At 32.5% G+C, this 22432-nt stretch overlaps 2 protein-coding genes across 2 annotated transcripts; one reads left to right on the top strand and one right to left on the bottom strand.

Moving 5' to 3' along the window:
- The first annotated feature begins 4016 nt into the window (after positions 1-4016).
- Positions 4017-6245, top strand: LOC127902532 (uncharacterized). The gene is made up of 3 exons (XM_052441821.1): positions 4017-4113; positions 5192-5921; positions 6029-6245. Exons 2-3 carry the CDS (start codon positions 5207-5209, stop codon positions 6055-6057), a joined length of 744 nt encoding a protein of 247 aa, XP_052297781.1. The 5' UTR covers positions 4017-4113; positions 5192-5206; the 3' UTR covers positions 6058-6245.
- A 13179-nt stretch (positions 6246-19424) lies between these two features.
- On the bottom strand, positions 19425-21978 carry LOC102628406 (superoxide dismutase [Cu-Zn]). Its single transcript, XM_006471743.3, has 8 exons — positions 21810-21978; positions 20923-21011; positions 20725-20826; positions 20506-20601; positions 20368-20399; positions 20185-20260; positions 19813-19866; positions 19425-19624 (listed from the first exon to the last, which is right to left on the bottom strand). The coding sequence occupies exons 2-8, from the start codon at positions 20996-20998 to the stop codon at positions 19602-19604; spliced, it is 459 nt and encodes a 152-aa protein (XP_006471806.2). The 5' UTR covers positions 20999-21011; positions 21810-21978; the 3' UTR covers positions 19425-19601.
- Between the last annotated feature and the right edge of the window lie 454 nt (positions 21979-22432).

Raw genomic sequence — 22432 nt, 5'->3', positions numbered from 1 at the left:
AATAAAATTTTCTGCTAATTTGTTTATGGTTTTTGTTTTCTTCATTTATTTGGTGAAAGGTTTTTATAATGTTCAAAGAGGGCTCTGAAAATTGAAAGGAAGAATAGGCAAAGGAAACGATCTACTTTGAAGGGTCTACATGCTAGACAGCTGGCGTAAGGGGGAGATGTAGGGCCTACCGGCTAAAATTAATGTGAGGGTAAATTCGTAAAGTTGCAACTGAAATTAATGTGAAGCATCTTAATGTGCAACTTTAATAATATCTCATTGCATTTGAATTATTTTTTGACATTTGTATTTTCTTATCTACTACGTAAACTTTTATTAGGATTTGTTTGTGTTCGAGATAAGTTTCATAGTTGAAAAAAACAATTCAGTTTATCCAAGTCTATAAAAAGTTCTTTGCTTCGCCCCCGGATGAAGAACAAATGCAAGGACAAAATTCCCTTATTTTCACCCAATTCTCTTGTTTTGGGACCAATAGTCTTATGTTGAAGTTATTTTCAGGAAGCATTAGGAAACTTGATTTATTTTTATCGTTTACTAGGAGACCCATATCTGACTTTCATTATTATTTTTTTTTTGCTTTCTCCCTTGATTTCTAGTTTTTCTTTATGGAATAAATTGCATACTTCTCCAATGCGAGAAATATCATTTACACCCTTCTAACTATATAATAAGAATGATATGTAAGAAAACAAAACAATTCGCTAATTATAAGTAAATAAATAAGTAATGGCAACCAAGTTGTGAAAGAAGGTGCAAATGCAGAATGGAAATATGAATTTTATATGTAAAAGGCCAAATTGAATTCACAAGCAAAAAGCTTAGGGGGAAAACAACTTTGAAACTCACTCACATATGTTTATATTACTTCGATCAAAGATTGATTCAAATGCTAAGAAAATTACCTTTTTAGATTAAAGGTCTAGAGTTCGAATCTCATTACGGGACTAAGAAGTTATTTTTTTGTGGGGTTGGTCACATGAAAAAATGGAGTCCATTTTAGATGTGCAATTGTCAATTAGCTCGTGTGTTTTTCCTTCCCCGGCGACATCATTTGATTAGGTAGTCGCTTATGTTGTAGTTGAGGGTGCTACCAACAGTAGACAACAACTTTTTTTTTTATTACATGAGACTATTGCTCAGATTACAACTCATATTACATGAAAGTATAACTGATATTTACAAATCAGACTATTACTAAGACCAACTTACATCAATGCTAATTAAGTTATGCCCAGATTTTAACCCTCACAAATATTCGAGAGATGTCTACTCCTGACTCTTGGGTAAGGAAGAAGACTACCTTCACTCAATGTTAATTGAAGAAGGAAATTCCCCCCCAATGCATTTGTGGGGGTTCGAACTGCTGCCCTCCAAGTTGGAGGGCAGCAGCCCTAACCACTCGGCCAAAGGCCGAGTGGCTAACAGTAGACAACAACTTGATTTGCCTTGTATGGACAATCTTGAGGAGGTTGGCCATCTTTTGCATTTTAGCGATTCCTAAACCCGCACTTGCAAATTTTCGTTGAAAGCAAACAAGCCCCTCCAACTTCAAGATGGATCGACTCACAAGTTCAAAAAAAAAAAGGGCCGCTTCGGAATCTTGCGAACCTATAACAATGAGTTGTTACTCACTGCAGATTATTTGTTATTCATAGTGAATTGCTATGTCATAACCACCATTCCAAGCATCCCAACAAGGCAACAACACCCACTTAGACTCTCAGTCCCTGATCCTCCCACTAGTTCCTTATTTCTAGTACATACAATACGGTGGTGAGGTTTGCATTAATTAACAAGCTACATCTGAAGTTGTATGGATTGAATCTCTGCTTAGTGAGTTGAAAATCAAGCCTGTTACAGAACCTATTATGTGGTCTGATAATCAAAGTGCCATAGCTGTGGCTTACAATCCAGTTTATCATGCTAAAACCAAGCATGTTGAATTGGACATTCACTTTATCAGGGAGAAAATAGCAACCAAAAAGATTGAAGTGCAATTTTTTCCAAGTGAGGATCAAACTGCAGATATACTTACCAAGCCACTAACTTTTGATCGCTTCCATTATCTTCGCAGAAAGCTTAATGTCCATCCTGGACAATTTAGCTTGAGAGGGGATGTTATAGAGCATGGTCAGAGCTGTGAGGATGAGCACACTTGATAACTTGATAGCGACGTGTAAAGAGTTAGTTAGCTGAGTCAGCTACTTTGTTAACCAACTGATTTAGTGTGTTTAGAATATAAAACAGATTTAGTTTACATTGTAACTAAGTATAAATACAGATCTATAAGCACGATTGTATGGTTGAGTTTTATTCAATAAATTATGAAGAATATTACGAGCATTGCTGTAGTGTTCTAGGCTTTTGGCTTCAAAAAAACAACAAAAACGGTTAGGTCCTCAATTTTTAGCAAACAAACAAAATAAGTGTAGGTGGAGAAGCTTTTTTTTTTTTTTTTGGTTCTTTCAATAACGACGTTAGGACATCAATTAAGAACAAACAAACAAAACAAAGGTAGGTGATGACGATTTTTTTTTCTCAATAATTGCCCGATAATTTAATTGTATACATAAAAAGAGATGTACTTGTAAATTGACAATGAAGCCATTATTCAACGTTTTCAAAGTATGAAAGCACGTCGAAGATAATCAAAGAAGTGTTGTAAATAATTATAACTGTAAAGTTCAATATTTTGGCTATTATTTTTTCTATTGGCTTTTTTTGTCTTGTCCAAAATTCTTTTATCAAATTATATCAAGTCCCTTTTGAATTTATTTATTGAATGCATCATTGAGAAAAATATCCATGTATCACCATTATTTTGTTATATGTACATCTGACAACAAAAAAATCTCAGACATAATCTTTGTGCTGCCTATATTATGTTTCTCCCGACTCCCTCTTCTAAATCCAGCTACTTCTTCCACATTCCAAGTACAACCACATAAAACACCATATTTTATATTTAATTCTCTGTTATTCTAAATTTTTATGTTGAGTGTGCCCTCTTACAACAGTTATAATCATGATGTTCCGAAGAAAATTTGTCAACAATTTATTCGCACTAAAATATTATTTTAAGGAGTAGAAATAATCTTAAGGACAGTGCACAGCACGCCTTCACTCATATAACCGACATGTGATACTAAAATAACTTATATGTCATATATATAGATATAATTTTTTTTTCTAAACGACTTATCATACATATATGATGGATGCGTGAAGTATATGTAATTAATTAAACTGACTTGTCATATATTTCTAAAAGCCTATATTTCAGGACATTTAGGATCCTAATTGAGATATTCAAATGTCTAGAATCTCATCTCGAATAGTGAATTAGGATAAAATTTTATCCCAAATCGCATCCTAAACAAGTGGGGATCCTGAATCTCGATGGGGATTTGTGAATTCTGCCAGCCTTATTAAGGGTAAAAGTAATGGAAAATAAAATGGTAGACCCGGAAATTTAGATTAGGGGAGGCGTGATTCAATCTTGTGATATGAGAAAATCTTGCAAAATAATTAAATATAACAAATGTGCACTGTTAGTTTGATCAAGGGTATTACATTAATAAAAGATATAAGTCCTTTAAAAATATGGTAACCCGTTATCTAATTGGTTAACAGTACTTTTTACAAATTAAAGAAGGAAAAGAACGAGTTATAATTGCATTATATAAGAGATCATATAGTTGTTAGATTAATTTTATATTAATCTAATATATTTGGGGCCACACATGAAATAAATAAAATGTGTGTGCTATTATTTAATAAGCCAAGAATTAAGTGGTCTATTTGAAGTTAATTAAATGGTTAAGGGTATAATTGTTATGGATTGAATGCATAGATACCAGAATTTAATCATTACTTTAATGAGGGGCTAAAGTGATAATTATCATAAATAACGTGAATGTTGGGTTTTCTAAAAGAAAACTAATAATCACGATATTTATATAAAAGGGGTTATGGTCCCCAATCTCTCATCATCCTCTGTAATTCCCTAATTCTCTCAAAGAGAATTCTAAACTCAAGAGAAAAGAGAAGATTGGAAGTCCATCTCCTATACTCAAGAACTACTACGAATCACCATGGATTCAGGTACGCTTCCGCTTTCGTATTTCTCAGTAATTTAATCTGGATGTTATGAAGATTTAGGGGATAACAAGTGATATCAGAGCCCCATCCATGATTAGATTATTGAGTTATTAATTTCTAATTAATGGTTATAGTCGAATCAAACTGTTAATGCATGATTCAGTTATCGGGAATAATTAAAATTGGTTTTGATGGACTCATGACAAAACGAAACTAGTAGATTGAACATGTGAAATCATGGATTCAATTTCAAAATCATGCTTTGATTCTCAGTTACGGTGGCCATTATTTTTAATGTTTCGATTTCATTTTTTTTAGTTGCATTGAAATTTGATTTTAGTTGGAATGGCCATGCTTTATGATCTGGATTGGTTATGTTTTCAATAATTCGCTTTAAGTATGAAGTGGCTTTACTTCCATCGTTTCAGTTTTAATGATATTATTTAATTAATATCATTTTGCTTGGAATTTTGTAATTGTTATAATTAGCCACGATTTCGGTTTTATTAATTATTTTGGTTATGGTTTTATAATCTTTAAATTAAAATGATTTATAACATAAGTTTATTATTGGTCTAACATTGATGATATGCTAATTAAAGCAGGAAGTCACCAAAGTGATATCTCTTGTGTAGATTAGTTTATTTGGGGTGTTAGATGTTTGTGTTTGTGTAATTCATGCGGATGTTAAGCGACCCAAAAGAAGGTTAATATTTGGCCTAATTGCACACACACTTGTGATGGTAAATTTGTGACAATTATTAAGATACCTTAATGTGAGTAATGTACTAATCCAAAGATTGGTTCATTACTTGACATAATTTATTGTCAAAATTTGATCATTGCAACAAGATTACCATTTACAGTTAGTATTATAGTCCAAAGACTTGTTACTAATGTTGTACTAGGTATCTTGAAATGTTATAATTTGTTTTTAAATTTTTAAAGATTATTAATTGAGTTGTTTAATGTGAGCATTATTTACGTTTTATTTTTTGTTCTCTATTAAGCTTTTCTATCTGCTACTTCTATATCTGCAAATATGAATAGTGTCTCGGTTCTGAATGGGACTAATTTTAAGGACTGGAAAGAGAATATGATGATTCTCTTAGGTTGCATGGATCTAGACTTATCATTCAGACACCCTAAGCCGGACGAACTCACTGTTGATAGTACATCTGAGGATATGTTGTACTATGAGAAGTGGGATCGATCTAACAGGATGAGTTTTATGATCATGAAGCTCGGTGTTCCAGAAGTCTTTAGGAGTGCTATAACTGATGAGGTTACAAGTGCTAGTGAGTTTCTTACCGAAATTCAGAAACATTTTACAAAAAACGATAAGGATGAAACAAGTACGCATTTGGCAAGCTTGATTTCAATGAAGTATAAAGGCAAGAGAAACATTCGGGAGTACATCATGGAGATGTCTCATCTTGCTTCTAAGCTTAAGGCATTAGGGATCGACCTATCTGATGATTTGGTTGTGCATTTGGTCCTTATCTCTCTCCTAGCACAATTTAATCAGTTCAAAGTCAGTTACAAATGTCAGAAAGAGAAGTGGAATCTCAATAAACTGATTTCCTTTTGTGTGCAAGAAGAAGAGAGACTGAAGCAAGAGAAAACCGAATGTGCACATGTGGTAAGCACTTCTAAAGATAAGGGCAAAAGAAAGAAAAAGGGTGAAGCTGCTGCTTCTAAGGGTCTAGAGCCAAAGAAACCAAAGGTCGAGCATGGTTGTTTCTTCTACGGCAAGCCTAGATATGTGAAGAAAGAATGTAAAAAATATCACGCATGGCGCGTAAAAAAAGGTACATTTTTTACTTTGGTTTGTTCTGAAACTAATTTAGCTTCAGTACCAAGAAACACATGGTGGATAGATTCGGGTGCTACTACTCACATTTGTGTTTCACTACAGGGTTGCCTGAGCTACCAGCCGCCAAGTGATGCTGAAAGATGCATTTATGTAGGAGATGGCAAGACGGTAGAAGTTGAAGCAATTGGGCATTTTAGATTACTTATGAAAACTGGTTGTTATTTGGATTTGTTAGATACTTTTGTTGTATACTTTTGTTGTTCCGTCTTTTAGACAGAATTTGATTTCAGTTTCTGTTTTGGACAAATCTTGTTATTCTTGTTCATTTGTAAACAAATAATTTAGTTTATCTATCAATTCTAATGTTATTGGAACCAGTTTGCTTAATGCTTATGATAATCTATATTTACTAGAAACTGTTTCAAGTTATAATGAAAACCTGCATTTTAATTCCAGAGGTACAAGGCGTAAATTAAGAAAGAAAATTCGGTCTCATTATGGCACAAATGCTTAGGTCACATCTCTAAAGCTAGAATTGAGCAATTAGTGTCTGATGAGATTTTAGGATCTCTTGATTTTACAGACCTTGATATTTGTATTAAATGTATCGAGGGAAAACAAACCAAATGTAAGAAATTAGGAGCCTACAGAACATCAGACATCTTAGAATTAATTTATACATATATTTATGGACCATTCCTCACAGTTACTTGGAATGGTCAACAATATTTCATTACATTCATAGACGACTATTCAAGATATAACTATATATTCCTGATTCATGAAAAATCACAGTCTTTGGATGTGTTCAAAACGTTTAAAGCCGAAGTTGAGTTACAACTCAACAAAAGGATTAAAAATATCAGGTCTGACCGTGGTGGTGAATACTACGGTAGATATGATGGTTTAGGAGAACAACGTCTATGACCGTTTGCTAAATACCTAAACGAATGTGGAATTGTCCCTCAATATACTATGCCAGGATCGCCTAGCATGAATGGTGTATTTGAGAGACGAAACCGCACTCTTAAGGACATGGTAAAGAGTATGATCAGTCATTCTACTTTACCAGAATCACTCTGGGGTGAAGCACTAAAAACAGTAGCTTATATCCTAAATCGAGTGCCAACTAAAGCGGCTGCTAAAACACCTTATGAGCTTTGGACGGGTCAAAAGCCTAGTCTAAATCATTTACATATTTGGGGATGTCCAGCTGAAGCGAGGTCTTATAGACCTCATGAAAGGAAATTGGATTCCAAAACTGTAAGCAGCTACTTTGTTGGCTATGCAAAGCGATCAAGGGGTTTTAAGTTTTATGATCTCAGTACAAGGTGAATTTTTTAGACGGGAACTACTACATTCTTTGAGGATGTTGAGTTTGGGGGGGAGAAATCCAGTAAGAAACATTGTCTTTGAAGAGGAAGAGGGATCCACTGTTGCTTTTGACAATGTACAAGTTTTAATACCCGTCATTGATCATAAAGTAAATTCGGATCCTCAACCATCTGACAATGTTGTTCAACCCCAGAATCAACATGAGATGATTGTTCCTAAGGAACAAACTTAACAACCTCAAGAGTCTGTGCAATTAAGACGATCCACAAGAGAAAGGAGAAATACTATTCCGAATGATTATATAGTATTTCTTCAGGAACATGAGAATGAAAATAGAGTGATGGAAGATGACCCAATCAATTTTCATCATGCCATGCAAAGCTCCAGTTCTCATAAATGGATTGAAGTCATGAAAGAAGAGTACCAGTCAATGCAAGACAATAAAGTTTGGGAACTCATCTCATTACCTTCCGGTGCGAAGCCCATTGGTTGTAAATGGATATTTAAAACCAAAAGGGATTCAAATGGTAATGTGGAAAGGTATAAAGCACGTCTTGTAGTTAAAGGCTTTACTCAAAAAGAAGGAATTGACTATAAAGAGACTTTCTCTCCGGTTTCTACGAAAGACTCTTTTAGGATAATTATGGCACTTGTTGCACATTTTGATCTTGAATTACATCAATGGATGTTAAAACTGCTTTCCTTAATGGTGACATTGAGGAAACAATTTATATGGTACAACCAGAAAACTTTGTGTTGGAAAACCCAAAGAAAATGGTTTGTAAGCTAACCAAATCCATCTATGGGCTCAAACAAGCTTCTCGTCAGTGGTACTTTAAGTTTCATCAAATAATTATCTCATATGGTTTTGAGGCAAATGTTATTGATGAATGTGTATATCACAAGTTCAGTGAGAGTAAACATATATTCCTGGTTTTATATGTTGATGACATATTACTTGCCACAAATGATATAGGCATACTGCACAACACCAAGAGTTTTCTATCAAAATATTTTGAGATGAAAGATCTTGGTGATGCCTCATTTGTTTTAGGAATCAAGATACATCAGGATCGTTCTCGGGGTATTCTGGGATTGTCACAAAGGAACTATATCGATAAAGTTTTGAAGAGGTTTGGCATGCAAAACAGTAAACCAGGTGACACCCCCGTTGCCAAAGGAGATAAATTCAGCTTTAGTCAATGCCCTGAGACCAATCTTGAAATCCAGGAAATAGAGAAGATTCCTTATTCTTCAACTATAGGAAGTCTTATGTATACTCAAGTATGTACGCGTCCAGATATTGCGTTCATAGTTGGCATGTTGGGCAGATATTTGAGCAATCCCGGCATGGATCATTGGAAAGCAGCCAAATGGGTTATGAGGTACTTACAGGGAACAAAGGAGTACATGCTCACATATAGGAGGTCGGATCAGTTAGAGATCATTGGGTATTCCGACTCTGATTTTGCTGGATGCCAAGACAGCAGAAGATCCACATCAGGCTATATTTACCTGTTGGCTGGTGGAGCAATTTCTTGGAGATCTGCCAAGCAGACACTTGTAGCTTCATCGACTATGGCTGCAGAGTTTGTAGCATGTTATGAGGCATCTAATCAAGGAATATGGCTGCGTAATTTTGTCACTGGGTTGCGCATTCTAGAGGGTGTAGAAAGACCGTTCAAGATATTTTGTGACAATAAGTCAGCAGTTTTATATTCCAACAACATCAGGAGCTCTACAAAGTCAAAACACATTGAAATCAAGTTCTTTGTTGTGAAAGAAAGAGTGCATAGTGGACAAATATCTATAGAGCACATTAGGACAAACTTCATGATAGCGGATCTGCTCATTAAAGGATTAGCACCTAAAGTCTTTCATGAGCACACTGCTCGTATGGGTGTGATTCTACTTGAGGATATTCAGATTTAGTGGGAGTTTGTATAATTACTAAGTGTGACTTTTAGATTTTAATTATATTATTCGGATTATTTTCTGCAGAAATAAAGTATTTCAGTTCCTTACACTCTGTTAGACTAACTTAAGTTTAGATCTCAATAAAGTAAATTAGGACCAGTTGGGAATAGACATGTTTAGATCACATTGCATGTAATTTCCATGCTATGCATCCACAATTGATCTATGTCATGTAACTATATTGATATATGTGACCATGGATGGTTGAGTTACGATTAATGTAACAAAGGCCGCTATGATCCTATACCGATGTGGTTGTTGAACTATATTGTTCAGATATTCTCTAAGGACATAATAGCAATTTTATGAGTTCATTAAGTTAAACACATTTCAGTTTTTATTTGTGGCCCAGTGGGAGATTGTTAAATTAATTTTATATTAATCTAATATATTTGGGGCCACACATGAAATAAATACAATGTGTGTACTATTATTTAATAAGTCAAGAATTAAGTGATCTATTTGAAGTTAATTAAATGATTAAAGGTATAATTGTTGTGGATTAAATGTATAGATACCAGAATTTAATCATCACTTTAATGAGGGGCTGAAGTGATAATATCATAAATAACGTGACTGTTGAGTTTTCTAAAAGAAAACCAATAATCACGATATTTATATAAAAGGGGTTATGGTCCCCAATCTCTCATCATCCTCTGTAATTCCCTAATCATCTCAAAGAGAATTCTAAACTCAAGAGAAAATAGAAGATTGGAAGTCCATCTCCTATACTCAAGAACCACTACGAATCACCATGGATTCAGGTTCACTTCTACTTTCGTATTTCTCAGTAATTTAATCTGAATGTTATGAAAATTTAGGGGATAACAATAGTATCATAGAAAAATCCATAATTGCAATTATAATAGAAATTGTAATTGTAATCAAAATTGGAATTAGTCAACGGTTGTAATTGTCGTTGAACAGAAATGGTAACTCTGACTACAATTGGAATTGTCGTCGACATTGTGATCGGAAGTTTGGAACTGAAATTGTAATTATAATAGGAATTTAATTGGAATTGGAATTGGAATTGGAATTGCAACTGTAATTTTGGGTGGAATTGTAGTTATCAATGTAATAGAAGTTGTAATTGTAATTGTAATAGCTATTGTAATTGTTCTTGTACAATTGCAATTGTATTTGTAATTTTAATTACAATTAACAATGCAATTATACGTGTGATTGTAATTGCAATTGTAATTACAATTGCACTTTAAAAAAATTGTAATTACAATTTACAACTACAATTTTATTATTGCTATTGTAATTGTTATTAAATCTTATTATAATAGCATTGTTAGTGTTGATGGAATTATATTAGCATTGTTAGTGTTGATGGAATTACGATTACAATTGTTATTGTAATTATTATTGTAATTAGAGTTGAAATTGTAATTGTAACTGTAACTATTGTGATTGGAATTACAATTGAAATTAAAGTTGTGATAGTTATTTTAATTAGACTTGGAAATAAGCCACTCGGCCTTTGGCCGAGTGGTCAGGGCTGCTGCCCTCCAACTTGGAGAGCAGCAGTTCGAACCCCCACAAATGCATTGTGAGAGTATTTCCTTCTTCAATTAAAATTGAGTGAAGGTAGTCTTCTCTCTTACCAAGAGTGAGGAGTAGACATCCCTCGAATATTTGTGAGGGTTAAAATCTGGGCAAATCTTAAAATTGAGTGAAGGTAGTCTTCGCCCTTACTAAAAGTGAGGAGTAGACATTCCTCGAATATTTGTGAGGATTAAAATCTGAGCAGAGTTCCATTAGCATTGATGTAAGTTGGTCCCAGTAATAATCTGATTTGTAAATATCAGTTATACTCTCATGTAATATGAGTTGTAATTTGAACAATAGTCTCATGTAATAAAAAAAAATAGACTTAGAAATAATAATAATAATTGAAATTGAAACTATTGATGTAGTTATTGTAATTGCAATTTTAATCGTAATTGTAAGAAATTGCAACTGAAATTATAAATCGTAAATATAATTAAAATTGTAATTAGAATTTTTTGAAAGACAATTACCCAAAAAAGTGCCCACGCCATTTGTCATTTTGGAAAAAGAAAGAGAAGCAACGATAACTAATTTTTAAGAGCAGTACATCGAATTTCTCCTTTCATTGGTTGTTTCAACTAGGCCACCACATGTTGTTGCCGTCAGTTGCCTGCAAACTCTCAACTATTTGAAGACAACTTCCAGCCGATGATTATACAAGGCATCAAATCTAATGGTCTATATTTTCTTAAACTATTTTATCACATGCGATTTATCAATAGATCTTGTGCATGGTAGTTGTAACCGTAATTGTAATGCTCTAGGATTTATCTTCCAAATAACAGCTACGGAAGGCAACCAGGTAGGTATTATTCGGGAACGACAGTATCTGTGTCCATATTCATTTAATAGTATATATTCTCATTCTCTACCCTTACTTGTTGTGAGTTTGAATGGGAATGAATCGGGGATTCCCCGTCATTAAATAGAAATATTAAATTTATTTAAATAAAAATATGAAATTACTAAATAAGAAGGAGGAAATTTTTAATATTCATATAGAGAAATACGATGAAATGTTAATGATTGATGCGCGACTCCTGATTAATGATGCTAAGAATTTCGATTTTTCCCTCAAACTATAAGTATATGGACATTCTAAGATGGAGGATTTTGGAAAGAAATTCAGTCTTTTTTTCTAATCAATACTGCAAGAATCGGAATTAGCATTTCCAGTTCTCTATATTTTTAATTTTTTTTCTTCCCTATTTTTATTAATTGCAACCATTTCCTTTATTTAATTACTTCAAGGCTTTAAAATACGGAGACTCCCCACGTTTTTTTCTTTTCTCTATATTTTTAATTTTTTTCTTCCATATTTTTATGCTAATGACAGAAATTTCCTCTCTTTAATTACTTCTAGGCTATAAAATATGGAGGCTACCCGCGTTTCCTCTTTTCTCTATATTTTTATTTTTTTTTTTCTTCCATATATCTATGCTAATGGCAGACTTTTCCCTTTATTTAATTATTGCTAAGCTTTAAAATATCTTCTTTTGGCGTCCTTAGGTTTCAAAATATTCCAACATAAATATTAGTTAATAAATTTAGCTTTTAAAATTAATACAAAATCAAACGGATTTATTAGTGGGTACGGTTTTTTGTGTTTTATACCCGTACCCTCCCTGTCCAATCAATGGATTTAAATAATTGTAGCCATACCAAATGTTTTTCATAAAATAAAAGAAAAATTAGACCCGACACACCACCCTAACAAAACTGACCCCCACAGGCTCGCTTATTTGCGAGAATTTTTGGCCATCCCTAATAACAAGTTAACAACTACAGGTAAACATCAATTACTAGCAACCAATCAGAGGTAGGTGAAGTTTTTTTTTTTTTTTTTTAAATGCCGACATGAAGCGATCATTAATAGCAATCAAACAGTAATTGGTAAACGAGTTTTTTTTTTTTTTTTTTTACTACCAACTTTAGGGGGTGAGGTTATTTACACTCTATAAATTATTCAGAACACTCTGGTTTTAATAAAATAATTTATTGTAAAATTACCCATCATGTAAATTACTATTAAGGACAATTTCTTTATGAGTCAATACAACTTAATTACTTTAAACACTCATTATTTAACATATAATCTTTTATATCTAACATCTTAAAAAATAATTCATTGAACATGCAGGAAATCAATATTTTAAATAATTTTGAAGACAAAATATTTGTAAGACTTACATTTTTCAATAAATAAAATAAACTGAAATTATTGCAAAGGTGTTCTTTTTTTTTTCTTTGATCTAAAAAATAAATAAATAAATAAAAGCAGCCTAGACCTAGTCTTTTTTGTGTTAAATTGTCATTTGGTTTTCAATTATTATTGGGTAGTGAAAGTCCATACTTCTTGATCTTAAAAAATTTATAGGTGCAAAAATTAATATGAAATACATTTTTTAATTAATGAAAACTAATAAATAAAATTATTTTGAAAATTTTGTTTAAAACTTGACTTAATTCCACTGTTGCAAGTTGTACTATATTTCTTAAAAAAAATTATTTGAGTGTACTGAATGTTTTTATTGGTATTTTGAGTAAATTAATTTAAATGATTTAAGTAGTGATTTTTTTGGCATTTTAAAGAGTGTACAGAGTAAAAATTATTTTTTAAAATTTAGTATATGAGTGTATAGAGTAATTGAGTGTTCAAAATAATTTTTAAAGTGTAAATAGCCGTGCTCAACTTTAGGTCATCAATTAATAGCAAACAAGAAAAAGGTAGGTAAAGAAGTTTTTTTTTTTAAGACTGATATTAAGGTCATCAATCTTCCAAAAAAAAAAAAGTCATCAATTAGTAGAAAACAAAAAGAAGGTAGGTAAATAATTTTTTTTTTATACCAATATTGAGTCTTCAATTAATAGCAAACAAAAAAAAAAGGTAGGTGAAGAAGTTTTTTTTTTAATACTGATATTAAGGTCATCAATCTTCTAAAAAAAAAGTCATCAATAAAAAAAAGGCAGGTAAAGAAGATTTTTTTTTTATTAACGATATTAAGGTCATCAAAAACAAAAGTCATCAATTAGTAGCAAACAAAAAAAAAGGTAGGGAAAGAACATTTTTTTTTTCTTAATAGAACATTTTTTTCTTAATATTAGCTTTTAAGTCATCAATTAATGGCCAACAAAGAAAAGGTATATCCTCCGCATTGCCTACTACAAAATCCTTTGGATCAAGGATCAATTCTGCTTCATTGCCTGTCCATTCATCTTCAGTCACCTGCTGTGATTGCATTAGCATATCTTGGAAGGGTAGGTGCTCAGAGTTATCCCCATCATCTCCCTGAGCCCTAAACTTTGCTTCTTTTATCGAACGATCATCGACCAATGGTGGCAAGGGGTCCTTCACGTAGCCAAGATATATGTTTGCCCTGTTTATTATATTTTAGAGTATTTTTTTAAATCAATACCCCTCTATGGTGGGGGGTTAAGCAGGACCCATACCTGTCATTTAAAACAGATAATGAAAATACATGAGGAGAGGGACATAAACCAAAACCTCCAATCAAAAGAAATAAATATAACTGTAAATGAAATGATTTAGGCATAGTCTAATATAAGAAGAAAAAGTCTAATATAGACGGTGATAATATCTCTTACGATACTTGTGGCCGGCAAGTAATTTAATGCCTTTTTTAAATGATCGACAACACTAAAATCAGGGCTAGAGTCAATTCTCTTATCATTCTCAGGAGTAGACAGAAAATGGTCATTATTTGCTAATTGATAGTCAAAACTATCATCATTATTAGTATGAGAATTGTAAAGCCTAAAATCTGTATTGAATGCTTGATGAAGATGTGTATTATACTCACTTGGTTCTCGGATCCTAGAATCATGAGTCGTGACATCATGGCCAATCAACTCCTGAATGGAGATAGAGTTTGTAGCGTTAACTCGGTTCTCCGTATGTACAATCGGAGACCCTGCATCTGCAGTCTGCAGTCTGCAGTCTGCTTAGTGATGGACAGCTCAGGTCGTGGAGTATCCAAGGGTTGAAGAGTATCAGAGGGCAGAACTTCTGACTTCTTATTATCTATTCTGGTCTGCCAATTCCCACTGGGCCGCTGAGGACGAAGTCCCGGATTGGCCACGTAACACGTCTCAATGGTATGGCCAAGGTGCTTGCAAGAAGCACAGTAGAGTGGGATTTTCTCAAAAATTACACTCTGCCAAAATCCAGAATCCCGCACAACGATTTGTATCTGTGGCAACGGAGGTTGAGTGACATCATACTCCACTAACACCCTAGCTACAGAAGGGTAAGCTAAAGAGGCAGTAGCTTGGTCAATTCGCAATGGCTTACCAGTAGCTAATGTAATAGAAAATAATGCTTCCTTATAGTGCATGAAATGGATAAGCAAGTAAGGAAATGAAATCCAAACTGGGACTATAGGGGACTCCTCGGAACATCGAAAATCGGCGGTCCACTTAATAGGATATTTATTTCAAACTAATAGCTTTTAAGTTTTTCTCTTCAAATGTTGAAAAGAGCAAACAAACATGTCATTCAGATATTTTCATTCAGATTTCAGCAAAATTCAGACTTATTCAGATTTTAGATAAAAAAAACAAAAACAATCTAAAATTTACGGTGTTTGTGTAGAGAGATAAGAAAAAAATCTAATTTATCTTATTAATAAATTAGTAAATAAGTGCTTATTGGTAAAACAATATAGAAATATTTTAATAATGTAAAAATTTATTAAAAATGGGTACAAAAGAATATTTTCGTGGGTCTAACAGCTTCACCTTAAATTTATTAACAGGGATGAGAAAAATTTAACGATCGTCGCTGCTCTGACCATATTTTGCTTTATAATGTCTGTGGGCTTTAAATTGGGTTTTTCTAGAGTTTAGGCTTGGGCTTAACGAAGTTAAATAAAGTCCAGAAATTGACTTTTTTTAAAAAAAATTTGAGGATGAAATTTAATTTAATTTCTTCAATGCTTGTTTTGCGATAGGACAAAAAAAACATATCTGTATTTGTGGTTTGATAAAATGGTCGTGAAGAGCCGAAGATTTCTTAATTTTAAAATTTATATAAAATTTATTTTTAATGTTAATTTTTTTGTCAATAAAATTTAATGTGATTTTAATCAAATGACCCACTTTTTTTTTCCTTTTTTTTAAGTTTACTACTTTTTCACAAATTTTTATTAGAGATGCCCACGACCTAATCCAATTAATTCAAAATTTTTATATATAGATTCCGTTGAATATGTCATATACTTGTGTTTTGCAATATTTATCATGATTGTATATCGAATAAACAATTATTAATTTATTGGGAACACCCTTTTACTTGAGTAACGATAATAAGTATAACTTGAAAATTCACTTTGATGGAGATAGGGCAATAGAAAATGGACCCAGTTAAAAACAAAAAAACAAAAAAAAATGTAAGATTGGATTTTGAATCATTTTACCGCCCAATGAGATTCTCTTTATCATCTCCATACATTTTAATAAGGGGTGGATTTATTTTGAACATTCTCTCGGTATACTTATCTATTAAATTTAAAAATTTAATTTTACTTTGTACACTCATTGAAATATATAAAAAAAATCTTAATTTAAACCATTTAAATTAACTTACTAAAAACAACAAAAAATTATTAAGAACAACAAAATAAGAAATAAAAAATTTAGTATATACTTACAACAAATAGAATCACGTCAAGTTGTAAATAAATTTTTTAACACAATTTTAATTATCGATTTTTGTTTATTAAAGAGTGCGTTTAATATTGATTTTTACACTCATTTATTTGCCTGCAATAACAATTGAAAAAAAAAAAAAAAAGCTAGAAGAAGTTAGGAGATGCTGTGACTGGATGCAGCAGTTTATTTGGCTTTAATTTCCGCTTCCTCTCCCTCCTCCATTTTTTTTAATAATAATCAAAAGACTATATGAACATCTTGACAACATTTTAATTTAATTCAACATTTTGAAAAATCAAAACAGTCTCACAAATCTTGTAGTTAAAATATTTCAAATTATCAATTTATTTATTGTTCAAATAAGTTTTGTTCTTGGAAATAAAATTTTCAAGATTGGAAGCAAAAGAATTATAGATTCAATAACGAGTGTGTTATATGGATATTCAAAGTAATTATATTATTTTGACGTATAGTAAATTTTCCTTAATAGTAACTTTAATAACTGATATTTTTATAATAAATTATTTTATTAAAAATGAATGTTCAAAATAATTTTTAAATTATAAATAATCCTTCCCTTTAATGCAACCAATTGTTTGTCTTTTACCAAAGTCGCCTGACAGCTTTAAAAGAGACACGTACCCGACAAAGCAGGTTATGGGCCGTTTATATGCCGGGGGAAACAAAAAATTTTCTCCAAATTGAATGGGTCAATTCACAAACTTACAAGAAGTTTATACAGGAGTGAGTGACTAAAAAGATTTGGAAATGTGGAGCAGCGCTTGGCGTGTGCATTGTATTGGACGGTAATAAATTATAATGGATTGTATTGTGTAGGAATGTATTAAGTAATACAGTATTATGTTTGGTGGAGTATTAACTGCAGTGTATATTTTTAATATTTAATATTATTAAATAATATTAGATAGTTATTATTTATTTATATTAAATAAACACTATATAATTTAATAAATATCTTAATATAAAATTAATTGATCATTTAGATTTATTAATAAAAATATAATTATCTGTAGCGGACTTCAGCATCTTTTCTTTTTTATCATATAAACATAAATTAATATAAGACAAAAATATACTATTTGAGTTGTATTGAATATAATAGTTAATATTAAATAAATAATTAAAATAAAAATTGGCTTGTACAAATTAGACACGTAGGGGGTTGGGGGTCTCATTTTCATTTTGATTGCCGCACTATTTTCAAAAATTATATAGACCAGTGCAGCCCCTCATAAACCCGCGCGGCAAACATGCCCAAAGTGGCATGCGACGTAATGATACAAGAAAGCAATAAAGGATGTTGATATGAATTCCCCACTCAAATTTTTAAAAGGGAAATTATCAGCCATATACTCTTAAATGTCACCCGTATCAAACGCGCTACAACACTTTTCAAATATATCACTCGTATACCCTAAGTTGACAAAACATTTATACTGTCCACCAATCTGTTAACTTCTGTTAAAAAGTTAACAGAATTGTGGCAAATTGACTATTTCGCTCTTGAAATTTAAAATGAGGTAAAAATATAAATTTACCCCGAAAATTAATGTAAATTTTGAATGCACAATTTTTTTTATTTTGTTATTAACAATACATTTTTATTAAAAAATATGAATTATTAATGGTACATATTATTAACAATTATTCGTAAAAAATATCCATATTATATCATAAAAAATTTCAGTTGGAGCTTAGAGGAGTAGATCTTCAAAAATCCAAGTAAAATTTTGGAGGAGTAGATTCGGTTGTAAAGTAACTTTTTTTTAGCAATTATTAACAATTACCCGATAAATGAAATGACATGTCATTTTTATCTATATATCATATGACATATCATTTGTTATTAGGTAAATGAGACGACATGTTATTTTTTACGAAGACTAGATTACTCTTATGATGTCAGCGCTTGCAAACGGTAGTGAACGGATTGGTGAACGGCAGAAGTATTTTGTCAACTTAAGGTATACGAGTGATATACTTAAAAAATATTGTAATACATTTGATATTGGTATCATTTAAGAGTATATGACTGATAATTTCTTTTTTTTTTTAAATCCTTTATTTTGTAAAGAAACCCATTGAATGTCAAAATTACCTTTATATAAATTCACATACTTACAAGAAGATTACGAATCCATACTTGAAATCCATAAACTGGCCTTTAGATGGGTGGGCTCGGGTCGGACACATCTAAAATTTGACTCCATTTTAGATGTGAAATTTTCAATTGCCGCGTGTTTCTCCTCTCTTGGCGACATCATTTGATTTGATATAATTGCATTAATTAATCACTTATGTCGCAGTTGAGAGAGCTACCAACCTCAGAAAACAGCTTGATTTGCCTTTTAAGACGATCTTGAGAAGCTTCGAGCTTGGTCTTCGTTTGCCAGTTGCAAATTTTCCTTGAAACCAAATAAGCCCCTTTTGGCATCTTGCCAACCTATAAGTCTACAACAATGAGTTGTCGCAATGCAGATAATGTGTTATTCATAGTAAATCGCAATGTCATGATCCTCCCACTAGTTCTGTTACTTGTACACAAATATGGTGCTGGGTTTTGCCTTCTTTTATCCGTCAACATCAACTTCATATATACAATTGTTTCTCCTGTTATTTTCCTCTGGAATTGGAAGCATGCTACTACCCAAATTGGAAAAGTTCTGGCTGAAGGTCATATCCAAGGCTTTTCATGACTGTTAAGTTGATTTTAGTAATGATATATGTTCACGGATGTGGAGTCTCCTCCAAAAAGATGAACTAAAATATGTATGACAACTAATGCTATTCACAAAATTGTGTAGTCACTTATGAATGATCCCCGTACAAATCATGATATGACGTTGTGAGCTACTACGATAAAACATTGCATTAAGATTACAGGTATTCCAGATTCCAGAGAAAGTTAAACACTAAGCAAAAGCTGAGGATAAACTAAATGAAAATGTAAAGATGGAGATTATAAGAAAACCATCCAAGATACACAACAAAGTTATAGATTTCTCTTATTCAAGATCATAGTCTTGAAAAGTCACACTCAAGCATATATGGACTATAATGCACTCAAAACATCATATCAAATGAATTTATTATTGTCCGATGAGATAAGGCTTCACCCTTGGAGGCCAATGATGCCTGCAAAGACCCCAAAAAAAAAAAATTAATGATCACTAATTACTAGTTCAAAACATCTTAAACCACATGAAATAATGGACCTGTGTCTGCAAGCAAAACACTGCCGGTGATGGAACACTGAGTAAATAAGAATATGCAAAATTACAGCAGAGGAACCCTAATGGGAATGATTAAGTTAACAAACTTACCGCAAGCTACTCTGCCACCAGCATTTCCAGTGCTTTTGCTCAGCTCATGACCGCCTGAGGGAGATGAACATTCATAAATAAATTGTAAACAAGAGTTTAAAAAAAAAAAATACATCTCTGTGACTAAATTAAGTATTGCTTAGGGAAAACATGATCCATAGTACACGAAACTTGACTTCAAATTTTAATATATCATTGTTATAGCTTACTCAACCTATACATTAGACAACATGATTGAAAGAGTTTAACACTTCATCAAGATATCAAATCATTTCTTTCAACTTCAGTTTAATTGAATGTAAACAAAGCAGCATCGAAGTATATTCAGCTTGGGGAAAAAAAGAGTCCTGAAGTTGAAAACATTTATATTACCCTTGCCAAGATCATCGGGATCTGCGTGGACTACAACAGCCCTTCCAATAATGGAATTTGGTCCAGAAAGTGGAATCTGCAAAAGGTATATAACAGTATAGAAATGAGTTCATTGGAATTGGGTCCATGAACATATAAAGAGAAACATAACAAAGCCTAAATGACAAGAAGATGAAAGAGTACCTGATTGTCAACAACTGTAAAAGTAGCAGTACCTGAATCAGATGTATAAACCAGAAAAAGTGTTAATGACTTTGACAAATATCGCACACCACAAACAACTAATTAGTCAACATGACAATATCCGCAACATATACATACCATCATCACCAACATTGACATTTCCTAAATCACCAGCATGACGATTATCATCCTCTGGAGCTCCATGTTCTTTTCCAGCAGGGTTAAAGTGGGGTCCTGAAAGAAGACCAGCAAGTGATGAATTAATAGCAAATTTTAGATTTTCCCCCCGTCCAGGGCTTTCCCCGAACTTATAGATACACATAATTGAAATACTCATAGTCAAGGGGCTATATATACCAGTAGACATGCAACCATTTGTTGTGTCTCCAAGAGCATGAACATGGAATCCATGAGGACCAGGCTTGAGACCAGAGAGGCTTCCTGATACAGTTGTTGGACCTGGAAGGGGGAAAAAAGGCCCCAAAAAAATTACTTTAGACATGATTTAAGAACAACTAGTTTCAGAATCGACTAACTAATTACTGAATAAAATACCATCTCCTTCCTGGGCAAAGGAAACAGTTCCCTTGACACCCTCAGTTCCACCAAGAACTGCAACTGCTTTCACCATTGTGCTGTGTGATCTGAGCAGCACAAAATATCACATTTAGTGAACCATCAGAGTATAAAAATCACAAACTTCCAACTACTATAGAAACAACGCCAGCAGAACAAAAAACAAAATAAAAACCGTTGCCGGAAACAGAAGAATTAACAAGAAAAAGGAAAAAAAGGAATCAGTTAAATTATAACATATAATTTCAGCCTAATCAGAAGCATAAGGCTAAGGCACGAACTTTAAACATTAAAAAAAAAAACAATTTTTTTTACACCGAAAAGTGTCATTGAAAAAACATAACCAAATACACCAAACAAGGAAGAAACCATAATATTAGTAACAAAAAGCTACAAGCGCATGAAAAAATTTCCGCCAAATCTTGAGTAGCAGTTAACTCCCACCAAAAAATTAATGGCCAAGCTATAAGACAGAGCAATTTTTCAGCACAAGCCCATTAATTCAGTGAGAAATTAATCTTCCCATTTTTACTATAAAACACTACATGGTTAAAAGGGGGTTTTTTTTTTCTCTCTCTTATAAAAATAAGAAAAACGTTTAAAGTCATCATCAGTAGTTAACCCCTCATCTTGAGCTAAAAATCGATGAGATCTGTTAATAAAGAGGTAAACCCAGGAGCAGAAACAACAAAACAATCAAATCTAACAGTCAAGTTCTGATCTTCAAGCAAAAAACATTAGAGAGGGAAAAAAAAAAAGACAGTCGGTGATCAATATAAAGTCAACACAAACACATCATCAAGAACCCATACTGATCTTTGTTCGGATCAAAAGTAACATAAGGGAAAGGAGACGAACGGTAGTACCTCAGAACACCCCTTGGAGGGAGGAAAATGAAGAGGGCTTGTAGAGAGAAAGAGGGAGTGAGAGAGAGAGAGAGTGTGTGTGTGTGTGTGTGTGTGTGTGTGTGGGTGTGGATATTGATGGATTTATGGAGTTTGACTAACTTTATAAGAGTGTGGGTTGTGTGTGAACAGAAGCGAGTGAAGAACACCGCAAGCGTTGATGTAATCTTCTAGGCTTCACCATCTTCACCTACCCCGTGTTTGCTGTTAATTGGTCACAAATATTTGCTTTTCACTGTTTCGTTTGTTTGTGGGCTTTAAAATGGGTTTTTTTTTTTAAATTCTGGGCTTGGGCTTTAAGAATTTAAAAAAACTTCGTTAAATAGAGTCAAAAATTGGCTCTTTTTTTTTTTTAAATGAAATTTCAATTCCTTAATTTTAGAAGTCACCCGTATTTCCCTTTGCATTTAGATACAACCATGTAAATACTTAGGGTTCTTTCAACAAGTGAGTTTCCGTATGTAAAAGAAAAAGTATATGAGTGTGATTATTTATGAAAGTGAAGAATCTTTGTAATTGTTTCATCAAATTACGTAGTGTTATTTTTTACAGTTGATTTATTTAAACTTTTGTTTTAATGTACT

Source organism: Citrus sinensis, chromosome 5, assembly GCF_022201045.2.
Source record: "Citrus sinensis cultivar Valencia sweet orange chromosome 5, DVS_A1.0, whole genome shotgun sequence".
Classification (NCBI taxonomy): Eukaryota; Viridiplantae; Streptophyta; class Magnoliopsida; order Sapindales; family Rutaceae; genus Citrus; species Citrus sinensis.
This window is presented reverse-complemented; position numbering and strand designations above follow the sequence as displayed.

Bases quoted from the DNA above. Each gene is read 5' to 3' on its own strand.
- LOC102628406 (XM_006471743.3), bottom strand. From the start codon at position 20,998: ATGGTGAAAGCAGTTGCAGTTCTTGGTGGAACTGAGGGTGTCAAGGGA. The intron at 20,827-20,922 runs GTATTTTATTCA...TCCCCCTTCCAG, and splicing joins CTTTGCCCAGGAAGGAGATG to GTCCAACAACTGTATCAGGA. The intron at 20,261-20,367 runs GTACTCTTTCAT...TACCTTTTGCAG, and splicing joins TTACAGTTGTTGACAATCAG to ATTCCACTTTCTGGACCAAA.
- LOC127902532 (XM_052441821.1), top strand. From the start codon at position 5,207: ATGATGATTCTCTTAGGTTGCATGGATCTAGACTTATCATTCAGACAC. The intron at 5,922-6,028 runs GTACATTTTTTA...GTTTCACTACAG, and splicing joins CGCATGGCGCGTAAAAAAAG to GGTTGCCTGAGCTACCAGCC.